At 41.7% G+C, this 19,908-nt stretch overlaps 1 protein-coding gene across 2 annotated transcripts in view; it reads right to left on the reverse strand.

Annotated features, from left to right (window-relative positions):
- Positions 1 to 19,908, reverse strand: part of ANO10 (anoctamin 10) — a 228,083-nt gene that overhangs the window by 188,112 nt on the left and 20,063 nt on the right. For both annotated transcript variants that reach the window (XM_030830240.3, XM_030830239.3), the window contains exons 5-9: positions 11,301 to 11,420; positions 8,574 to 9,143; positions 7,129 to 7,184; positions 4,692 to 4,766; positions 1,663 to 1,845 (exon numbers count right to left, since the gene is read on the reverse strand). In XM_030830240.3, the coding sequence (XP_030686100.1) occupies positions 1,663 to 1,845; positions 4,692 to 4,766; positions 7,129 to 7,184; positions 8,574 to 9,143; positions 11,301 to 11,420 (1,004 nt within the window). The remainder of the gene's footprint in view (positions 1 to 1,662; positions 1,846 to 4,691; positions 4,767 to 7,128; positions 7,185 to 8,573; positions 9,144 to 11,300; positions 11,421 to 19,908) is intronic.

Here is a 19,908-nt window from a genome sequence, read left to right on the forward strand (position 1 = left end):
CAGGTGGGCCTGGGGCAATGAGAGAGGGGATGGAATAAAGAACTCGGGGGAAAGAATGGTGGTTTAGTTTCTGTGAGAAAATGAAGGGAAAAAATAAATATGGCCCAAAATACTTATTTTGGGAGGAAAGGCTTCTGACACTATGTGAATTAGACTGACTTGTAACCCACAGTAGGCCAGCACTCGACCAACGCAGGCAAGGCGGCTGCACGTTGCGCCCAAGTGCTGTTTTCTTTAACTCTTAACTGCCTGCGTGTGTGTTTCTCTGATACTTCATGTATAAACAGTGCTGCTGGTCGAGATATGCTGTAAGTTTATACCCTGAATCATCTTCTCCCCCAAACACAGCAATAATAGAAAATGCTAGTGCATATATGTTTATTTTAATCAAAAGAATATCATCACTCAAAAACAAAAAAATCAGCCGCCCAAGCGAGAAACGGAACAAAGTGCAAGACAGTAATCAGAAGCCTGGCCAGGCTTCCGTCCACAGGCTGGGCACGGTGGCCAGGATCTGAATCCTTCAGGCAGGGGAACCAAAGGCACACCACTCCTCTAGCGTGTATCTGGAAGCAGGTTGTTTGAGCAAAACCACGGGTGAGAACAGTGGCCCCTACCCTTGAAGGGGCCTGAAAAAAGCCACAGCTGCTGCCCTGGAACTACAGCTTGGGTCAACAGCATGCTACCTGCTGGCTCTGCAGAATCTCCACCATCACCACAAGATGGGATGCCAGCTCTGGGCTACAAACTCCTGGTTCTGAACTAGGGGGTGGGGCAGGGGGGACTGCAAAAATAAGACAGAGAAGCAAGCAGGGAGAGAGAGAGAGAGAGAGAATAAACTGCTCAAGATAAACATACAAACTAAAATTCTTAGGCATACAAGAAAAACTATGAAAGTCAGCCAAGAAATTCAGTCATCAGGAGACTCATTCATTTGTGATGAAAACCAAGACTAGTAAAGTTTAACAATAATGGACCCTCACTAAAGGATCTATTTCACTAAGAAGAATATCACACCCAGAAGGAAGGGACAGGATATAAGAAACAATGACCTAAAGCAAACATGACCCCAACACCTGACCCCCTCAAAAGAGATATACTGAATGTAGGCAGAGCTCAGTAAACATTTGCTGAATACATGTTTAGGTTTAAGAACCTCCAATGACCTACTTGGAGTTCCTAAAAATAATTCGGAAATTCTCTGTCTTAAAAGAACTATTTTATATTTACTACAGCACTAAGTAATTTAAACTATATTATAAATTAATCTTCAGATTGGCATTCCATTTTTAACGATGGGCTTCAATTTTTTTCTTTGAGTTTAAAGTGTCCAGAGCAAACAATGGCTCCACAGCCACCTCACCTCTCCCTTGCTCTGCCGTCTATGAAACATTCCCACCACCCTCAGCAGAGTAGTCTCGAAATTCACTGGACTCACCCTTTGGATGTTAGGCATAACTTCCGGTTCAAGATAGCAGCATTTTGATACACAGTTCCATCTTTTTAACTTTAAAGTAGTTCATGGTAAGGAAACTGGCTGGAAAGCACTTACAAAATAGTCACACCTGAGACAATGAGTGGTTACTTATCTGTTGTATACAGTCTGGACATGACTGTTACTCACTTTCAATCAATGTTTAACTCCGCAATATTCAAACTTACCAAGTAAGTTCCCATTTCCTTTTCCAGAACCACCTGTTCATATAATGTAGCATCGATGTCTGCCTTTAAAGCCTGCACCTTCTTCTTTACCTTCACATGCTGCTTCTTTTGGAGCCAGTAAGGAAGAAGAGATTCTACAATTTGGTTAAAGATCTGGGAGGTAATCAGGAGAGTAGCCAAGCTCTAAAGAGAAGCACATAAATGATACTTGGCGACGTGGCTTAACAAAACCAAAGCATGTGTATAATTATGCAGTTAAAAAAAAGAATCTTCAACAAATAGTATACTATTATGTTATAAAAACTAGTATTGGAAAAGCTAGGTGTTAGAATGATGTTTCTAATTTATTGTTTTCTTTCACAGGAAAGACAGACTAAAATACAAAAATATTATAATACAAATAAGATTATAATAAAAAACTGGTTATGAGTCGGTAGGAGAACAAATTAACTTGAAATTGTGTTTTTTATTATCTCATCCTGGCTGCAACATGTGAGTCTAAATGATGTCACCAACTTTGAATAAAGTTTAGCCACAACTTATTATTATAAAATTAATATATCCTCCCTCACTGTAGAAAAACTTAAAAGATAGAAAAAGTCACCCTTAATTCCACAACCATGTCAGAACCACTACTAACATTCTAAATATATTTTTTTAATTAATTTATTTATTTTTTGTCTGCACTGGGTCTTTGTTGCTGTGCGCAGGCTCTCTCTAGTTCAGGTGAGTGGGGGGCTACTTTTCGTTGCAGTACACGGGCTTCTGGCTGCAGTGGCTTCTCTTGCTGCGGAGCACGGGCTCTAGGCGCGCAGGCTTCAGTAGTTGTGGCTCGCGGGCTCTGGAGCGCAGGCTCAGTTGTTGTGGTGCACGGGCTTAGCTGCTCCGTGGCATGTGGGATCCTCCCGGACTGGGGATCGAACCCGTGTCCCCTGCATTGGCAGGCGGATTCCTGACCACTGCACCACCAGGGAAGTCCCCTAAATATTTCTTTATAATCATATGTAAAAATAAAAGTAGAATCATCCTATATATAAACAGCTTTGTAGATTTCTTTTCTCACTTACTATACTGTGAGCACTTTCCCATGTCATGAATAATTCTTTTTTACTTAGCTCATGCACTGTTGTTGAATGTAAGTATTATTCCCAACCCTGACTATCATAAATGCTGCCCCTTACCTACGTACATGAATCTTCGCCCCACCTCTGATGATTTACTAGGGACGGATTAACGTTCTTGGCAAAGTTGCCCAAGTAGTTTCCAGAGGTACTGTGTCAATTTCCACTTTCCCCAGATAGGCATCAGTGTTTTCATCACAAACCACCTTAGCTGATATTAAAATTCTATGTTTTTAAAAAAAAAAAAAAATTCTATGTTTTAAAGGGACTTCCCCCAACCCCCTGTCCCCTGTTAAATAAAGGAGACTCTGTAAAGTATAAGAAATGAGGAGTCATACCCCACTAATACAATAATGGTGGGATTGGAAAAGGTATGTACATCTAACCTATCGATTTCAAATGTAGTATTTTCAAAAAGAATTTTTTAAATACTAAGAACACAATATTTAATTTTACTTTTATGCAAGCTCTTAGAACCGTAACTACAAAATCTTTTAACTTTCTCTGTTATACAAATTTTTAAATTCCTTGAAAAATGATCCCAAGCTCTCATATAAAGATTAAGAAGCCTAGGCTTTGAGATTCTGCTCACTAACAATCACAGTATATTAAAACCAGGAAAGAAGAGCCCTTACTGGTAGTTGGCTCAAGTATAAAAAAGAGAAATTAGAAGGCAATAATTTAATTTATTATTCACTAATATCATGTGATCCAGAAATGGTAACACAGCAAAATATGTCATCTTTCTTAAACATTTCAGAAACAATACAGCAGTGCATAGGATCTGCTGGTCTCTAAAGTTTAACAACTTATTAATTTAAAAATGAAATGTGTGGGAGTTCCCTGGTGGCACAGTGGTTAAGAATCCGCCTACCAATGCAGGGGACACGGATCCCATTTGACCCCATCTCCCCTGGTCCAGGAAGATCCCACATGCCACAGAGCAACTAAGCCCATGTGCCACAACTACTGAAGCCCACACGCCTAGAGCCCGTGCTCCACAACAAGAGAAGCCACTGCAATGAGAAGCCCATGCAATGCAACGAAGAGTAGCCCCCGCTCGCCGCAACTAGAGAAAGCCCGTGCGTGGCAACGAAGACCCAACACAGCTAAAAATAAATAAATAAAATAAATAAGTCTATTAAAAAACAAAAAAAAGAATCCACCTGCCAATGCAGGGGGCATAGGTTTGATCCCTGGGCTGGGAAGATCCCACATGCCGCAGAGCAACTAAGCCCGTGCGCCACAACTACTGAGCTTGCGCTCTAGAGCCAGAGAGACACAACTACTGAGCCCGTGCACCACAACTACTGAAACCCACACACTCTAGGGTCCAAGTGTCGCAACTACTGAGCCCACGTGCTACAACTACTGAAGCCCACACACCTAGAGCCTGTGCTCTGCGACGAGAGGCCACCGCGATGAGAAGCCCGCGTGCTGCAACGAAGGGTAGCCCCCACTCACCACAACGAGAGAAAGCCCGCACGCAGCAATGAAGACCCAATGCAGCCAAAAATAATAAAATTAAATTAAATTTTAAAAAAAAAGAAATGTGAAAGAACTATTTAAGGTTATACCATTACCTGAGACACACACAGAAGTTCAATTAATGAATCCATTTTGCTGTTAAAATTGCTTTTACAAGTTTTGATATGAGCTCTATATTTGATTTTGTGCTCTACGTGATTTATTTTGTAAGCTGGTTAGCTTCAACAAATTTCTTTCCAGTTGAGTATAATACACGGTGCAATTGCTAATGGTTGTTTATTTAGAACTGGGCTTAGAAGTACACAAAATTTAATAATTTTATTTATAAAGATAGCAATGGGAAGACAATTACATTACCTGAATATAGGAAACCACCTCTAAAACCTAAAAAATGGATACCTTTCTGTTTTTCACACTCACCTGACGCAAAAGCTTCATATCCCTCAGGACAAAGGCAATGTAGAAGAGTGAGGCAAAGCAATTTAAAAAGTTGAACTGCAAAAACAAAAAAAGATAGCAATATTTAATACTGCATCACAGTACTTCATTACAACTATAAAAATCGCATTTAAGAAACGTAATGAGGGACTTCCGGTCCAGAGAAGGTGGCTTGGACGTGTTTCTCCTACTCCCCCTCGCTAAGCACATCTATGAACTTGAAATATCGCGAGAGGCAACCAAAGGAGAGCTCTGAAAGGTGCTAAGAGGAAAAAGATCAGGTTTGGGACCCCAGGGCTGAAGGAACAACACAGCACCAGCGCATCTTACATCCCTACTACTTTCTTACAAAAGAGAGTGTCCAAGGCCCAGCATCTCCCACCCCCAACCTAGTAACCCAGGCAGCAGGGAGACACATTCCTGCCCACCCCGCTCAGAACAGGAGTCCTGACAACAGGCAAGCCCAGCAGCACTAACAGGGAGACTGACGAGGACCCCCACTAACAATAAGCTGTGAGGGGATGTGCTCTCCTTCCCTTCCGCCCTGCCACTCCCCTGCCCCACGGAGAGATGCCGGGTGGGGTGGCCAGGCAGCACCAGAAAGGAGGGCCCTGCCCCAACAAGCAGTCCAGCCCCGGAAGTCTCTCTGTGCCAAGGGACCTGAGATCCCCCCGCCCCCTAGAGAGACACCTAGCTAGCCGAGGGGCACTAGCAAGAGAGATCAGCCAGAACAACCAGCCTGGCCCGGGCAGCATCTTTGCCACCATGGGCCTGAGACTGCCCTGCCCAGACACATGGTTCAGGGGTAGGGGTGCAGGGAGTGGGGTGGAGATCCCACCACAACAGGTGCCATTTCTCCAAGTAGTTTCCCTGCTCAAGAGCCTGCAATCGCCCCCAGGACTGATGGGTTTCCTTCCTGTCCCCCAGCCGCACGCTGGCTACCTCCTCCTGTGCAGCATCACTTTCCGAGACAAAAGACTGCTCTGTGCACAGTATGAGCACTTCATTAGTGAGGGAAGGGGGAGTCACTGGAGAGAATGAGCAGTAACACAATGTGGCCACAGGGTAGGGGGAGGTAGGCGTAGGGATGGGGGTGCTGAGTTAGAGTAGAAGTTGAAAAGCAAAAGCTCGGAAGGCTGAGAAACGCTCTCCGCACAAGATTGAAAAGGAAGGGAGAGACCTAGCACACACAGTGGAGGATGAACAGACTCTTTACAAGACAGTCACCTGACATTGTATCTGGCACCATCAGAGAATAATCAAGTCTAACAAATAACTAAATTCTTTAAGACAAATGGAGTGTTTTACCTCTAAGGGCAAAAGCTCCACATTGGGATCTTTCTGAATGAAGCTTTTAACGCATTACACATTCCCCTGCTTGTTTTCTCACACAGAGAACCCGGAACGGAGCATCCCTGCTGACTCAGCACCAACATTTTGAATATAAATTATTTTACACGGCTAGAGTGAGGCCTTCGGAGCCTTTTTAGATATGGATGGCCGCTTGCCCCTTTTCTCATGTCCAAATTGCTGAAATTGTTGAATTCTCATTACCTATTTATGAGAGTTTTCCATTTCCTTCCGGGCTCTTGCCTCTATAAATTTACCTACTTCCAGAAACCTAATCACCTTCCTAATGGTGGTTTTTCATCCTTTAAGGATGGAAAAACGAGATAAACAAGCTTCTCAGAATGACTCCTACAGCTGGAACAAAGGCTCTTTCTAAGCGAGGGCCTGGGAGAAAAGTACATGGACTGGGTTAAATCAATTCCAGTGGATAGGTCAGAGGACTCCTTATGCACTCTTTCTTGATTCTCAGCTATGTTACAGACGACTCAGGTAATCTCCAGATAAACAAGGTGATTTCAGGCTGGTACCTCTTTGTTATTTCTCATAATGGTGGGAAGAGGCATAACGTGTGCGCTTTAAACAAACAGCAAGCAGGTTACACAGCGCCTTTCCTCCATCCCTTTCCTCCTACTCTTCAAAACATGCTGGGAACCTCTTGGACTCTGGAAATTTCTCAGACAAAATTTTAAAAAAATAGTAATTTAATGCTCCATCACTAAACAGAAGGTGGGTAACTGGAAGGATTGTTGAATAATGAAACATTCAAACCCAAGTCACCAAAAGGAAAATAACAGAAACATGTCTATAAAGTAGTTTTTTTAAATAATTGGAAATTGGCTATAATACTAATTTCTACATTTAAAGTCTTATACCATGTGCACATTTGTAATAAGGCTGCTGAACGTTCATGTAAACACACATTAGTCAATCCTTGCCTACTTGGACAAAGTATATTAACTACCTGATACCTTAAATCAGAATCAAGTCTTCGTATTTACACTCCTAAATATTAAGTACTATGTGTTAGTTTCAAAAGTACAATGGACTTGTATATAAAAGATCTACTTACCACTAACACTTTCAGAATTAGGTGATTCTGGTAGGCAGATTCCAATCTGTGATTCTCTAAAACATGAAAAAGGAGAGGTAATGTCTCTCAGGTAAGAAAGCAGAACGGGAGCATTGTCATGAAGTAAAGTGAGACTGTGCTGAGGGCAGAGATGTTCAAAAACAGAGCCTCAGTCAGTAAACGTGCCAGGCTACTGCTTACCGCCAAGAACATCAAACAAAAAAGAAACTAAATTTAAGACACATTTTTCAAGATACTGCCATGGCACCGTGGTCCGAAATTATTTTTTAAATATTACTGCAATAAAGAAATGCAGTAAGTGTTGGCAAATGATCCCACAGATACCAGAAAAAGACCCTGTATCCGCGGTAATAGTAAAACTGAGAACCATCTCTAAAGAGTAGGGCAATAAATAAAGTTTATAAGGATTAACTTCAAAGGAAACTCAAATTTCCACCCTAAGAAAAGGAGACACTGTGCAGGTCCCAAGACAGCAGGGCAAAAGGACAAAAAAGGAAGATTCTGAACAGAAGTATCACCTTGCACAGAGAGGCAATGTTAGGCTGACCTGGATTTGAACCTCAACTCAGCCACTATCTGACCTTGGGCAAGTCACTTAACCTCCTGACACTCAGCCTCCTTGCCTACAAAACAGGGCTGCCACCACCCTCCTCCCAGGGTCACGGTCAGGATTTCCTTGAGCATCAGCTCAAGGAAAGCACTAAATAAATGGTAGCTGTTGTTATATGACTAATAAAAAGAATTTAAAATTCCTTTCTGGTCCATGAAGTTAAGGCCTAGACTTCTTCCTAGGGCCTAATATAGCCTATTTATTTGCTTGAATGAATAAATTAATTAATGAGTGAATGGCCCATCAAGACCTTTTTAAAACTATAACCAGGTTCCTCTTTTACTACAGAGACAGACAAGAACACCTGCCTTCACTGAGTTCAGTGGCAGGCCCCACACAACTACACAACTGGTTTTCAGATCCCAGACATAGTTCTTTCAGCCAGAGTATTGTGGAGATAATTCAACTGATTTTATCCTTAGCATAAAACACGATATAGTATTAGGGGCACAGGTTGGACTAGCCTGGCTCTACCATTTGTTGTCTAAACTTTGTTAATTCTCAGTATCTTTAGCCATAAAACTGTGAAATAACTTCTATTTCATGGTGTCCTGAGCAGGTGAAAATGAGGAACTATGGATAAAGTGCTTAGCAGGGCACCTAGAACATAGTAACTAACAATAAATGAGAGCTGTGAGAACCACGACCTAGAGATCATCAGAGCTCCCAGAGCCGATGACTTTTCCTTATGTCTCTAGAATGAGCCCAGAGCAACATCTATCTTCTTTGCAAGGTAGCGGTTACATGAATCGTATGATCGAAGCAATATTTCTTATAGGCAAATGAGACATAAATTCAAAGCACTGAGTCTTACCCCATGAAGTTAAAAACTCGGCAGCATATCGATAGAGGCGGTTCATGACCTCAATCACGATGGCGTAGATGATGCTGGGCACATACAACAAGATACTGGTCCACTCGGACCCGCTGTTTTCGTGTAGATCCAAGGCCCAGGCCTCCATGTCAAAGTAAATCATCATGACAAACAGAGAGAAATAGAGACAGAGGCACACGAACGGCAGGGAGACCAGGTAAATGCGCAGCTGTCTCTTGTAGCTGGGGTACAGCGGTTCCTCCCTGCCGGTGACGGCATTGATGCCCAGGACCCCGTGATATCCTGGCCGGGGCTCCTCAAACTGTCTCTTCATGACCAGGGTCCCCCACCTGTAGGTCATACTGGCACAGCCGCGCTTCCACACTTCCAGGATCACTGTGGACCAGATCAGGTTGAAGGAGGCGAAGACCACATACTTGTCATAGTTTTCCCACACAAACAGGTAGTAAGGTAGCCCAAGGACTGCCACAGGGACTAAGGCAAAAGTGAAATATTCCAAAAATCCAAAGTAAAGAGCGATCGTTTCTCCAAAGTAGCCACGAATACTATCTGCAACGAAAGGGAAAAAAAGGACCTTAAGTCCCAACTGGCAAAGACTTGATTTTTTTTTAAAAAAAATCACTTCAAGTAAGCTTATTCACTTTTTTACTTAAGTGGGGATCATTTAAAACCCTTATTTCCCAATCGGTGTGTGATGGTAAGTCCATCCTCCATGAAGTACAAAGACCTCGCTTGTCTCTATAGCAATAAGCCTGACACTTCCCCCAGCTCAGGGCTCAGGCCACAGCTGCTGGGGCTGCTTTGGGGCTGCTTCTCTTCACCTTCTCATCTGGTGGATGCCTTCTTCACAATGAAAAACTCACCTCAGGCTCATCCTCAATCTCCAAGGTCCTAGTTTAAATTCAGCCGTGGCCAATGAACCAGCTTCATTTGGGGGTTTACTTTATGCTCCTCACTTTTCTCTCACTTTAATACTAGAGTTATAGAGCTTATTTTCAAAGAAGACCCCTCACCCATAGTAACCTGCCCCCACTACTCAAAGCTGTAAACTTTCATCAATATGTCACGGCAAACTTTTCAATACACTGAAGAAAAATTATTCAAAAGCACGAAACAATATTCTACACATTAACTTTTAGAATACATGGAATACATTTATCTATACTTTCCTACAGATAAATGCACTGGGCAGAAGAAGGGCCAAGCGACATCAGCTAGCTAACCCAAAAGAGGTCATGAACACCGTGTCCTTTGCCGGCCACACCTACATGGGTGACTGCCTAGACTATAAAAGCATCTTGCACTGGGACCAAGGTGGGATGCAGGGGGTGAGGGAGGCATAAGAGTTAGAGTTAGTATTTCTTGGTTAATTACATGAAGTTACAACATTGTGTTTTTTTCTTTTTTTTTTAAGATAATGTGTCAGATCAGTCTATGTGGATGGTTTACAGGGATCCTATTTTCCCCTATCCTTAATTCTTCTACTAACTCAGGAGCATGTGCAAACAGTGGGTATGATGAGGTAACTTCAAATCGGAATCAGGTTAAAAGATAAACAAAACAAAACAAAAAAAGCCACTCATGGTCCTGGGCGCCATATCAGACCATCTCTCTCTTTTGATCTCAGGGGGAAGTTCAAAATTTTCCTGAGCCCCAGCTACTATCTTCAGTCCCAGCACTCCCAGAGGCCTGTAAACCACTACCACACCCATGCTCAGCCTTCACCACCAACTCACTTTTTCCCCCTCACTTTCTAAGTAGTAGCTCCTGGATACAGCCACTCACAAGACCTGGAGGCAATATTTAAATTTACTGCCACCTAAATGCTAAACAAGGTGAAAAAATGTCCTAAGTGTAACATAAAATGACTATTACGTCACCTGGAACTACCAAAAACAAACATTTTTCCTTTCAAAGAATACAAGAAAAAATTCAAAATGCAATTTCGAAATTTGACCTTAAAAATGATTTATGTTCACTGTTACAATATTATAATAATTGTTTTCAGAAATGGCAATTAGAAAGAAAATTTGAGAGGAATTCCTTTAAACAAAGTGAAAAAGGCAATGTCCTTTAAAGAAAAACTGATAGTAATGCTTACGGTGAAAACTACCATCTTAAATATAATCCTTTTGCTTAAAAGACGTAACTGAACCAAAAAAACTCGAACATCCATATTGACAGAAGTTTACACAGAGTAATGTTCAACACACACCGAATAAATTAACGGTTATTCTTCTAAGTGTCTTCAGAGAAAATGCACAGTTCCAGTAATGCACACCACGATCCTTATAAACTACCTCAAAAGACATTTAGGCCTGCTAGTCTGCCACTAAGAATGAACGCAGCTTGGCCCACTGATTAGCGCTAAAGAAACAGAAATTTTCAAACACAAAATAATCACGGTCAAACTAGATTCTTATAAAGTATGTTCTACAACAAATCTGACACGTAGTCATGAAGGCCACTCTGGATTGCCTGTATCGTTGGTGAAATTTAATAACAGCCTGTAATTCAGTTCATCTAAAATGGTATCAGAAATAAAATGAACAAATAGGTCATGTAACCCCTCTATCCCCCTCACCAATTTTTTGCCGACATGCAGCTGGTGAGCCCTGCCCAGCACAGCGTTAAGTATCTACCCAAGAGGGATACCACCACTGCTGCATCTTCCTCTTCTCTAAGAGAGCAGGCGCTGACACATACCTATGGGCTGATACTTTAAGGTAAACCGAGTATACCAGGTGTCCTCCAGCTTCTTCAGGGCTTCGTTGTCATGCAGTGGAAACACCTGAATCACGATGCCAGATGTGAGCAGCCTCCTCACTGTGGAAGGAACAGGCAAGACGGGTTTGAGATTGCTCAGGATACGCTTCATCAAATGCTACCCAAACTCTCCAGGAAGAGAGGAGGTCTACACAGAGATCAACGCTATCCTGCCTGCTCCCAAGGTGTGTATTCTTCTGTTCTTCAGAATGTAAATATCTTTACTATTTCCCTTGGCTACGAAAGCAATACAAGTCGATGTAAAATTTGAAACCTTACAGAAAGGCACAGGATAGAATTTAGAGAGGCCCTTGTTTATTCTCTCCCTTCCACAAAAACATAACCACTGTAAATAGCAATTTAGTGTGTAAGCAGACTTCAAAATATACATCCATAAATATTTATTTTAGAAACAAAAGGGATCATTCTCTACACATCATTCTGTAATCTTCTCATGTAGTAGTAGTATATGATGAATATTTTTCAATGACAATATAAATAGAACATGAATGACCTTTTCCACGGCATCATAATATTCCCTTGTACGAAGTGCTATAATTTAACTAATCCTCTATTGAAAAATACTTGTTTCCTTTTTTCACTATTATAAATAATGTTAAAATTCTTATACATATAACTTTCCCCACCTGTCAACTATTTCCTTGGTACATACACTTAGAAGTAGAATTGCTAGCTCCAAGAGCAGAGCATATGTATCTTAAACTTGGACACATATTACAAAACAGCCTCTAGAAAAAATTTTACCAATCTGTCCTCTCACTACAGTGAAGGTAAGAGAATGTTCAGTTCCTTTCATTGTTACTGATCCTGAGTACTTTCAAAATCATTTTTACCTTTTCTAATCTGCTAACAAAGGCTTACATTCACAAACAGCAAATATCAAAATTTAAAAAGACTTCCAGCTTTCAGCAATCGTTTGGTATGATTTTAACACTTGTGCACATACCTGGGAGATGAGACAAGCTGGGACCTGGGACCCTTTACAGGAGTGTTTGCACCTGGACAAATGTCTCCTCCAGCAACAGAATACGAAGAAATTATAAGGGACTAAAAACTACCTTATGCAGGTCAAGAGCAGTTGGGGCAAATTATGAAAAATAAGATTCAAAAAGGCCACAAACCAACTGCCACTTCTGAGGAGCCGGGAGCAAAAGCAGAGTACTGCACATGCCCCCTGCACACAGCACCACGAAGCGGCTGGGCAGACAACCTAAGCCACGCCTCCAGCCTGACCCACCAATCCACCCCCAGCCTCACCCTATTTAAGGGACCACCTTGTACCTCCCCCCACCCCCACCCCCCAGGAACAAGCAAGGGCACCTGTTACTTGTTTTCGTTCCCTTGAGCTGCAGCATGAGTCCCAATAAAGCCTTCCCTGAATTTCATCTGGCCTCTTCACAATTTCTATTGACTGAAGGGTCCAAGAACCCAGGTTGGTTACAGAGAGACAAACAAACTTAACCAAAGACAATGTCCCCTAATGATAATAAATGAAAACTGGGCATTCTCTCATCCATAATTATTCAGAATGACTCACTGGGTAGACAGGTCTTCAGGTCTTTCAGAGGAAATGTGTTCAGTTCATGGAGAACTCAAATGCATGCCCTGTGCCACATTGCGGGAGACGGAGCACTTTCCACGCAAGTTCCTAGCAGCTGTTTTAATCAGCTCATCTCTTCTGAGGGCTGCCTTCCTTATCTCCTATCTACCTTGTTCCCAAAGACAAGTGATGAGCATATCAGGCAGTAGGCCCTTCAATGAGGATGGCAAATAAATATCCGCAGCGTGGAAGAGAAACATGATTTAAGTATCTGATGTACAAATACTGCATATAACAAAGAGAGATGGTATTCTCAGGACAGATGCCCTATTATAAAATCTTCAGAGTAATTTAAAAGAAAACCTAACTTCTTAGAAATGAAAAAAAGGATAATAAAGAGGAGATATCTGATACTAACAGTAGGAAAAATTATCAATGTTATCACTAGGGGATATTGTCTTTTGTTAAATGTGTTCGTCTCTCTCAGATATGTGCACAAGTGTTAAAATCATACCAAACGATTGCTGAAAGCAGGAAGTTTTTTTTCTGATTTTGATATCTGCTGTTTGTGAATGTAGTCCTTATCAGATTAGAAAAGATAAAATTGATTTTGAAAATACTCGGGAAAAAGTATGGATCTCAAAAAAAAAAGGATTCTTAATAGATGGATCTTCTTACAACTATATCTCATGCATAAGTTATACAGAGGAAAAAAGTCTTAAAAAGCTAGGGTTGGGCTTCCCTGGTGGCGCAGTGGTTGAGAGTCCGCCTGCCGATGCAGGGGACACGGGTTCGTGCCCCGGTCCGGGAGGATCCCGCATGCCGCGGAGCGGCTGGTCCTGTGAGCCGTGGCCACTGAGTCTGCACATCCGGAGCCTGTGCTCCGCAATGGGAGAGGCGACAACAGTGAGAGGCCCGCTTACCGCAAAAAATAAGAAAAAAAAAAAAATCTAGGGTTGTGATAAAATCCCCCTTCTCAATAACTGAAAAAGGTATATACTCAAAATATCAACAACTAGGGTAAAAAGGTGTATGGTTTAAGTTATATCAGCCTCTGGTGCTGTCAAGTCCATTTTTAATATATTTTTTTAACATCTTTATTGGAGTATAATTGCTTTACAATGTTGTGTTAGTTTCTGCTGTATAACAAAGTGAATCAGCTATACGCATACATATATCCCCATATCCCCTCCCTCTTGCATCTCCCTCCCACCCTCCCTATCCCACCCTTCTAGGTGGTCACAAACCACTGAGCTGATCTCCCTGTGCTATTTTACACTTGGTAGTATATATATGTCCATGCCACTCTCTCACTTCATCCCAGCTTACCCTTCCCCCTCCCTGTGTCCTCAAGTCCATTGTGTGTGTCTGTGTCTTTATTCCTGTCCTGCCCCTAGGTTCATCAAAACCATTTTTTTTTTAGATTCCATATATGTGTTAGCATACAGTATTTGTTTTTCTCTTTCTGACTTACTTCACTCTGTATGACAGACTCTAGGTCCATCCACCTCACTACAAATAACTCAGTTTCTTTTCTTTTTATGGCTGAGTAATATTCCATTGTATATATGTGCCACATCTTCTTTATCCATTCATCTGTCAATGGACACTTAGGTTGCTTCCGTGTCCTGGCTATTGTAAATAGTGCTGCAATGAACACTGTGGTACGTGACTTATTCTAAAGTGTTTCAGTGGGTTTTTTTGCAGCTAACATGAGTGAAAGTCAATCACCCACACCGGTTCTGATTCTTAGCTCTTATTTAGGGATGCAGAGCTGTACCTTATTCTTTCTTCTATTACTATCCTTTTCAACTACTGTATCAAGTTTCTGAACTTTGAACTGACTGATAACATCTAAATTATTATTTTACTATTTCTAAGCTCTTTTTAAAGAAATGACTCCATTCTGCTATAGAAAACTTTCCAGACAAGCATAAAAAGCCACCTGTATACCTCTAAAAATAAGGCTGCAAACTGAGGGACTCAGAACGAATATAATACACAAGTCCTAAACTACTGGGCTTCTCTTCACCATCAATGCCAAAAGCATGGTTCTGGTTTCAGCTTCTAAAAATAGAGGTTTTTTTTTTTTTTCCAATCCCTCGACTTTCTCATGTCAGTGAAGCATGTAATTAAACTGAGCCTTACCTTCAAAGGAAAATATGATGCTGTGCAGGCCTATTTAAAGAAAGGAACAATTCAAACCAAGATTCCTTCCTTTAAGAATGCTGAATGGTCTGCTGTCAAGGACTAGGGTTATAACTATTACAGCCATTTAATACTTAGCAAAACTAACCAAAATCTAATTTAAGGGAGAGTTGCCTGGCTGTGAGTAGGACCCTCTAAATTAAATAATGCAATAACAATAGTAACACAGTCTGTTTAACATGACGTAGAAGTAAACACAGGGCTTCCCTTGTGGCGCAGTGGTTGAGAGTCCGCCTGCCGATGAAGGGGACACGGGTTCGTGCCCCGGTCCGGGAGGATCCCACATGCCGCACAGCGGCTGGGTCCGTGAGTCATGGCCGCTGAGCCTGCGCTTCCGGAGCCTGTGCTCCGCAACGGGAAACGCTACAACAGTGAGAGGCCCGCGTACCACAAAAAAAAAAAAAAAGTAAAAGCATAAATCCCTCCCACAACTCCTTCCGGCGTTTCTGTGCAGCAGGGAGGGGCGGGTCATGCTGCCTCCAATCCAGCAGAGGGGTGATCAGCTCCGACTGGGAGTGGAGGCCACACAGTGAAGACAGAGTCCCTCTGCCCCTGCAGCCGCTGCTGTGCCCAGCACCCCGCCCCAGAGCCCGCCTGCATCTAGCTCTCAGCTGTGAACAGACCAATCTTGTCTTAAAGAGGAAAAAACTGCTACGCAGGGATACCTGTGTTTTCAAAATACATTTTCATATTCCTGCATTGTTTTCATCCCTGCTTAACATAAAAACCGCAAGTATGTACGTGGCAAAACACAGTGTGTGTGGAGATACACAGATATAGATATATAGATATATGGTGCTGTACCCGGCACTAGACACATACACACACACATACATCGATGGTTTCACTGTCTTATACACAAGGCTGCTACATGATATTTACTTGACATCCACTCTATTATTCTCATATGGTCAATAAAATTTTAGAAGACAGATTATATCTGATCACTCTAAAAATCTAACCATTTGTATATAGAAGATATTCAGAAGTAGTTACTGTAATGTTCTAAAAGAGTAACAATATAATATTAAAGACCTACCATGAGATTGCCATATCCCATCAATCAAAACACCAGAATCATCTGATAGACACTTTGAGACAGAGCTTTTACCTAAGCTAAATAATATCCCTTAGGATAAATTTAATACATAAGAAATTCTCTGCTCCCTCAACTCCTCTTTCTAAAGAAAATCTTTCGTTAGGGTATTTGCGTGACTATTAACTATTAGGAATCAACAGGCAAAGGCAGTCTGAGGTTATGAAGAGATCACAGCTCACACAGAAAACTGGAAAGAAGATGCCCCTCAAGATGACCGCTGATGACTAAGACGCACGTATAACCAATTCCTAGTTCTCCACGTGTTTGCTGTTTGATGGAAGAGGGGAGCCCTGAAACGCAGCGCTCACAGCACCGTCAACTGCTCCTAGCTGGTGTTTACAACCACGCAAGCTGCTCTCTGCTTAATGAAAGCTTTCTATCAAAACACAACATTATGACAAATAAAATTATAATCATTGCGTGTAAAATTAACTTAAACCTAAGATAAAGGAGAGTGTCTCTCATGAAAGCCCTGGCCAGCTCCATTTCTATGGATTAACTTCATGAAAATCTAGGATTTTAAATTACTCTAAGTTTCATTCATTCGAAAATTTGCACTCTGAAAATAGTTCACACTTCATGCATATACCATTCCTTCTTCAACCAAATATTATGATCACACTTTCAAAGACACAGAGGAAGAGAATAATGCAGAATTTCAAAATCCAGACTTCTACAACTTTAATTTGATTCTTAGATGGCATACAAAATTTCAAACGATCCCGATGGAGATGATTTTATTGTTTTCATACTTACTGCAAAAAAGAAAGAGAGAAGAAGGAAGGGAGGGAGGAGGGATCCTTGATTACAAAAGCCTCATCCTGCCCACAAGAAAGTTATTTCTATTACGGCTTCAGGACGCCAGACTGGCTACCTACACACCCAAGAGAAATCCATTTACATATTTTCGGCAAGGTTTTCGTTCAGTGAAAATGTCTTTGAAGCAACTGGGAGCATTTGGGAAACTGCTGCTCCTGAGTCGCATCTGATGAAAGCATACACTCACTCTTTAACAGGTGGAAGCAGTGATTTCCACGTGATGGTCTGATTAACGTGATGAACAAGAAGAAACGAGATGCTCACATTAACAATTAGGACAGTGCCTTAGTTGGCTTAGCCTTTTAACTGATACAGGGCACAGCTGTGTCTGAAAACATGCCCTCCCACTAAGAGATTAAAAAAAGATTTGAAATTTGGGAATGGCACCAAACAATGGCCTAAAAACAGAATGTGTAACTCCTGGTAACAAATGGTGGCAGAAAGCCACCCCTACCCTGTTCTTGTTCATGACGCCAAATTCAAAACAACAAAGTAAACAAGAAACATAAAAGGAAACCCTACCTTTGATGAAAGTAGAACAAAAGAAAACAAAACAAACTATAAACTGAAATCACAAACTTTGAAAAGTGGCCTTAAAAGTCAGCCCAGGGTAAGCTAAGAGCACCCATGCCCCTGCAAACCAGGGCCAGCAGGCAGAGGGCAGGGTTCTCCTGGACACTGAGGGGTAGGAAACCACTGTCCCCTTGCCCAGAATGAAGGCAAAGGGGACGCCTGGCAGACCCCTGACGTGTGTCTGCTCCCTGCCGGGCACCACAGCCAGACAAGAGACACGAGGCTGGAGGAAGGAAAGCGTGGGTCTGCCGTCTTGGGAAAAGAGCTGCCCGCTGGAACCCAGGGATGGAGGTGAGCAGCTCAGGAGCTGTGGGTCTTTGTTGGCCAAAGACAGACCTAAAGGCCAAACCCAGCAAAAACTCCTGATAAGAAACAGGGCTCCACGGAGGCTCTAAGACGACTCAAGGAGAGCACACTGCCAGGCAAAATCCAACCTCCTGACCACCACAGTTCCCGAATGGAGGCCCCCAACATCCCCTCTCCCCAACACACACAATTCCTCCCAAAATAGCTGGTCTGAAAAAAATAGGGACTCATTAAAAAATAAGTAAACACCACAAAGAAACTGGCATAGAACTATGCAAGAATACAAGGGAAAAAAGGAAGACCATTTAAAAAAAAGGCAGAGAAGAAACATAGCAAAAATTTAAAGCATAAAGCAATGAAAAATTATGGAATTCTTCAAGGAATTAAAGAAATTAAAGCAAGTCACATCTCTGAAATTAAAACTAGAGGAAGACCTACCAGAGCTGAAGGTGGGAGCTTAGAAAAGCAAAGTAAGAGAAAAATAAAACTACTATAGATACAAAGTCAATAAAAACTACTGAAAAAGGAAAAACTGAACAAATAAAGCCAGAAAATGGTGAAGAAGACTAAGAAAATTACATAAAAACTTTAAAATATTTCAGAGAATATGTAAGATTCACATATATATAATTGGCATACCTAAAGACAAGAAGAGAGAAAATACAGCCAAAGAAATCTTCAAAGGTAACTGAAGAAAATGTTTCTGAAATCATGGTAATCTTTAATCCACAAATTGAAGGAACATATGTCCAAAAACAACCTGCTACAGAATAATTAATATCAAGACATATGCAGATAACCGGAAATGCAGACAAACAGGAATGATGAGCACCTGCACTCAGATTTCCAGACACCTCCTAAAAGCCATACAGGTCAACAAGGAAAGCAAGCAAAAGCATCCTTAATACATGTCTACAGTAGAACTCAGAGACAGGGCAGACTACAAAATGCAGTCTTCATATAAGTCAGGCAGTAAAGAACCAACACACTCTTAGTTCCCGAGTGTATGTGGGACATTTTCCAAGACAGACCCTATGTTAGGTCATAAATTAAGCCTCACAGGTTTAAAAAGATATAAATCATAAAAAGTATCCTCTGACCACAACGGGATGAAGTTAGAAATCAGTAACAGAAGGAAAACTGGGGAATTCACAGATGTGTGGAAATTAAACAACACATTCTTAAACAACCAGTGGGTCAAGGAAGAAACCACAGGGGAAGTTAGAAAATACTTAGAAATGAATGAAAACAAAACACAGCATACCAGAACTTATGGGACACAGAGAAAGCAAGGTTAAGGGGGGAATTGATAGCTATACATGCTTATATTTAAAAACGAGAAAGACCTCAAAGAACAACCTAACTTTACTATTAAGGAACTCGAAAAAGAAGAACAATCTAAACCCAAAACTAGCAGAAGGAAGAAAATAAAAAAGATTGGAGCAGATATAAACAAAATAGAGAATATAAAGATAATAGAGAAAATTAAAGAAAACTAAAGTTGGTTCTTTGAAAAGATCAACAAAATTGACAAATCTGGGGGCTTCCTTGGTGGCACAGTGGTTAAGAATCCACCTGCCAATGCAGAGGACACGGGTTCAATCCCTGGCCCGGGAAGGTCCCACATGCTGTGGAGTAGCTGGGTCCGTGCGCCACAACTACTGAGCCTGCGCTCTGGAGCCCGCGAGCCACAGCTGCTGAGCCCACGCACAACTGCTAAAGCCCATGTGCCTGGAGCCCGAGCTCTGCAGCAGGAGAGGCCGTGACAATGATAGTTCCGCACACCACAGCGGGGAGTAGCCCACGCTCACGGCAACTAGAGAAAGCCCACACACAGCAACAAAGACCCAACACAGCCAAAAAAAAAAATTGACAAATCTTTAACTAGATGAACTGAGAAAAAAAGATAGAAGACATAAATTACTATGATCAGAAATGAAAATGGGGACATTACTACTGATTCTAAAGAAATAAAAAGGATT

The sequence above is a fragment of the Globicephala melas genome, chromosome 11 (genome assembly GCF_963455315.2).
Source record: "Globicephala melas chromosome 11, mGloMel1.2, whole genome shotgun sequence".
NCBI lineage: Eukaryota > Metazoa > Chordata > Mammalia > Artiodactyla > Delphinidae > Globicephala > Globicephala melas.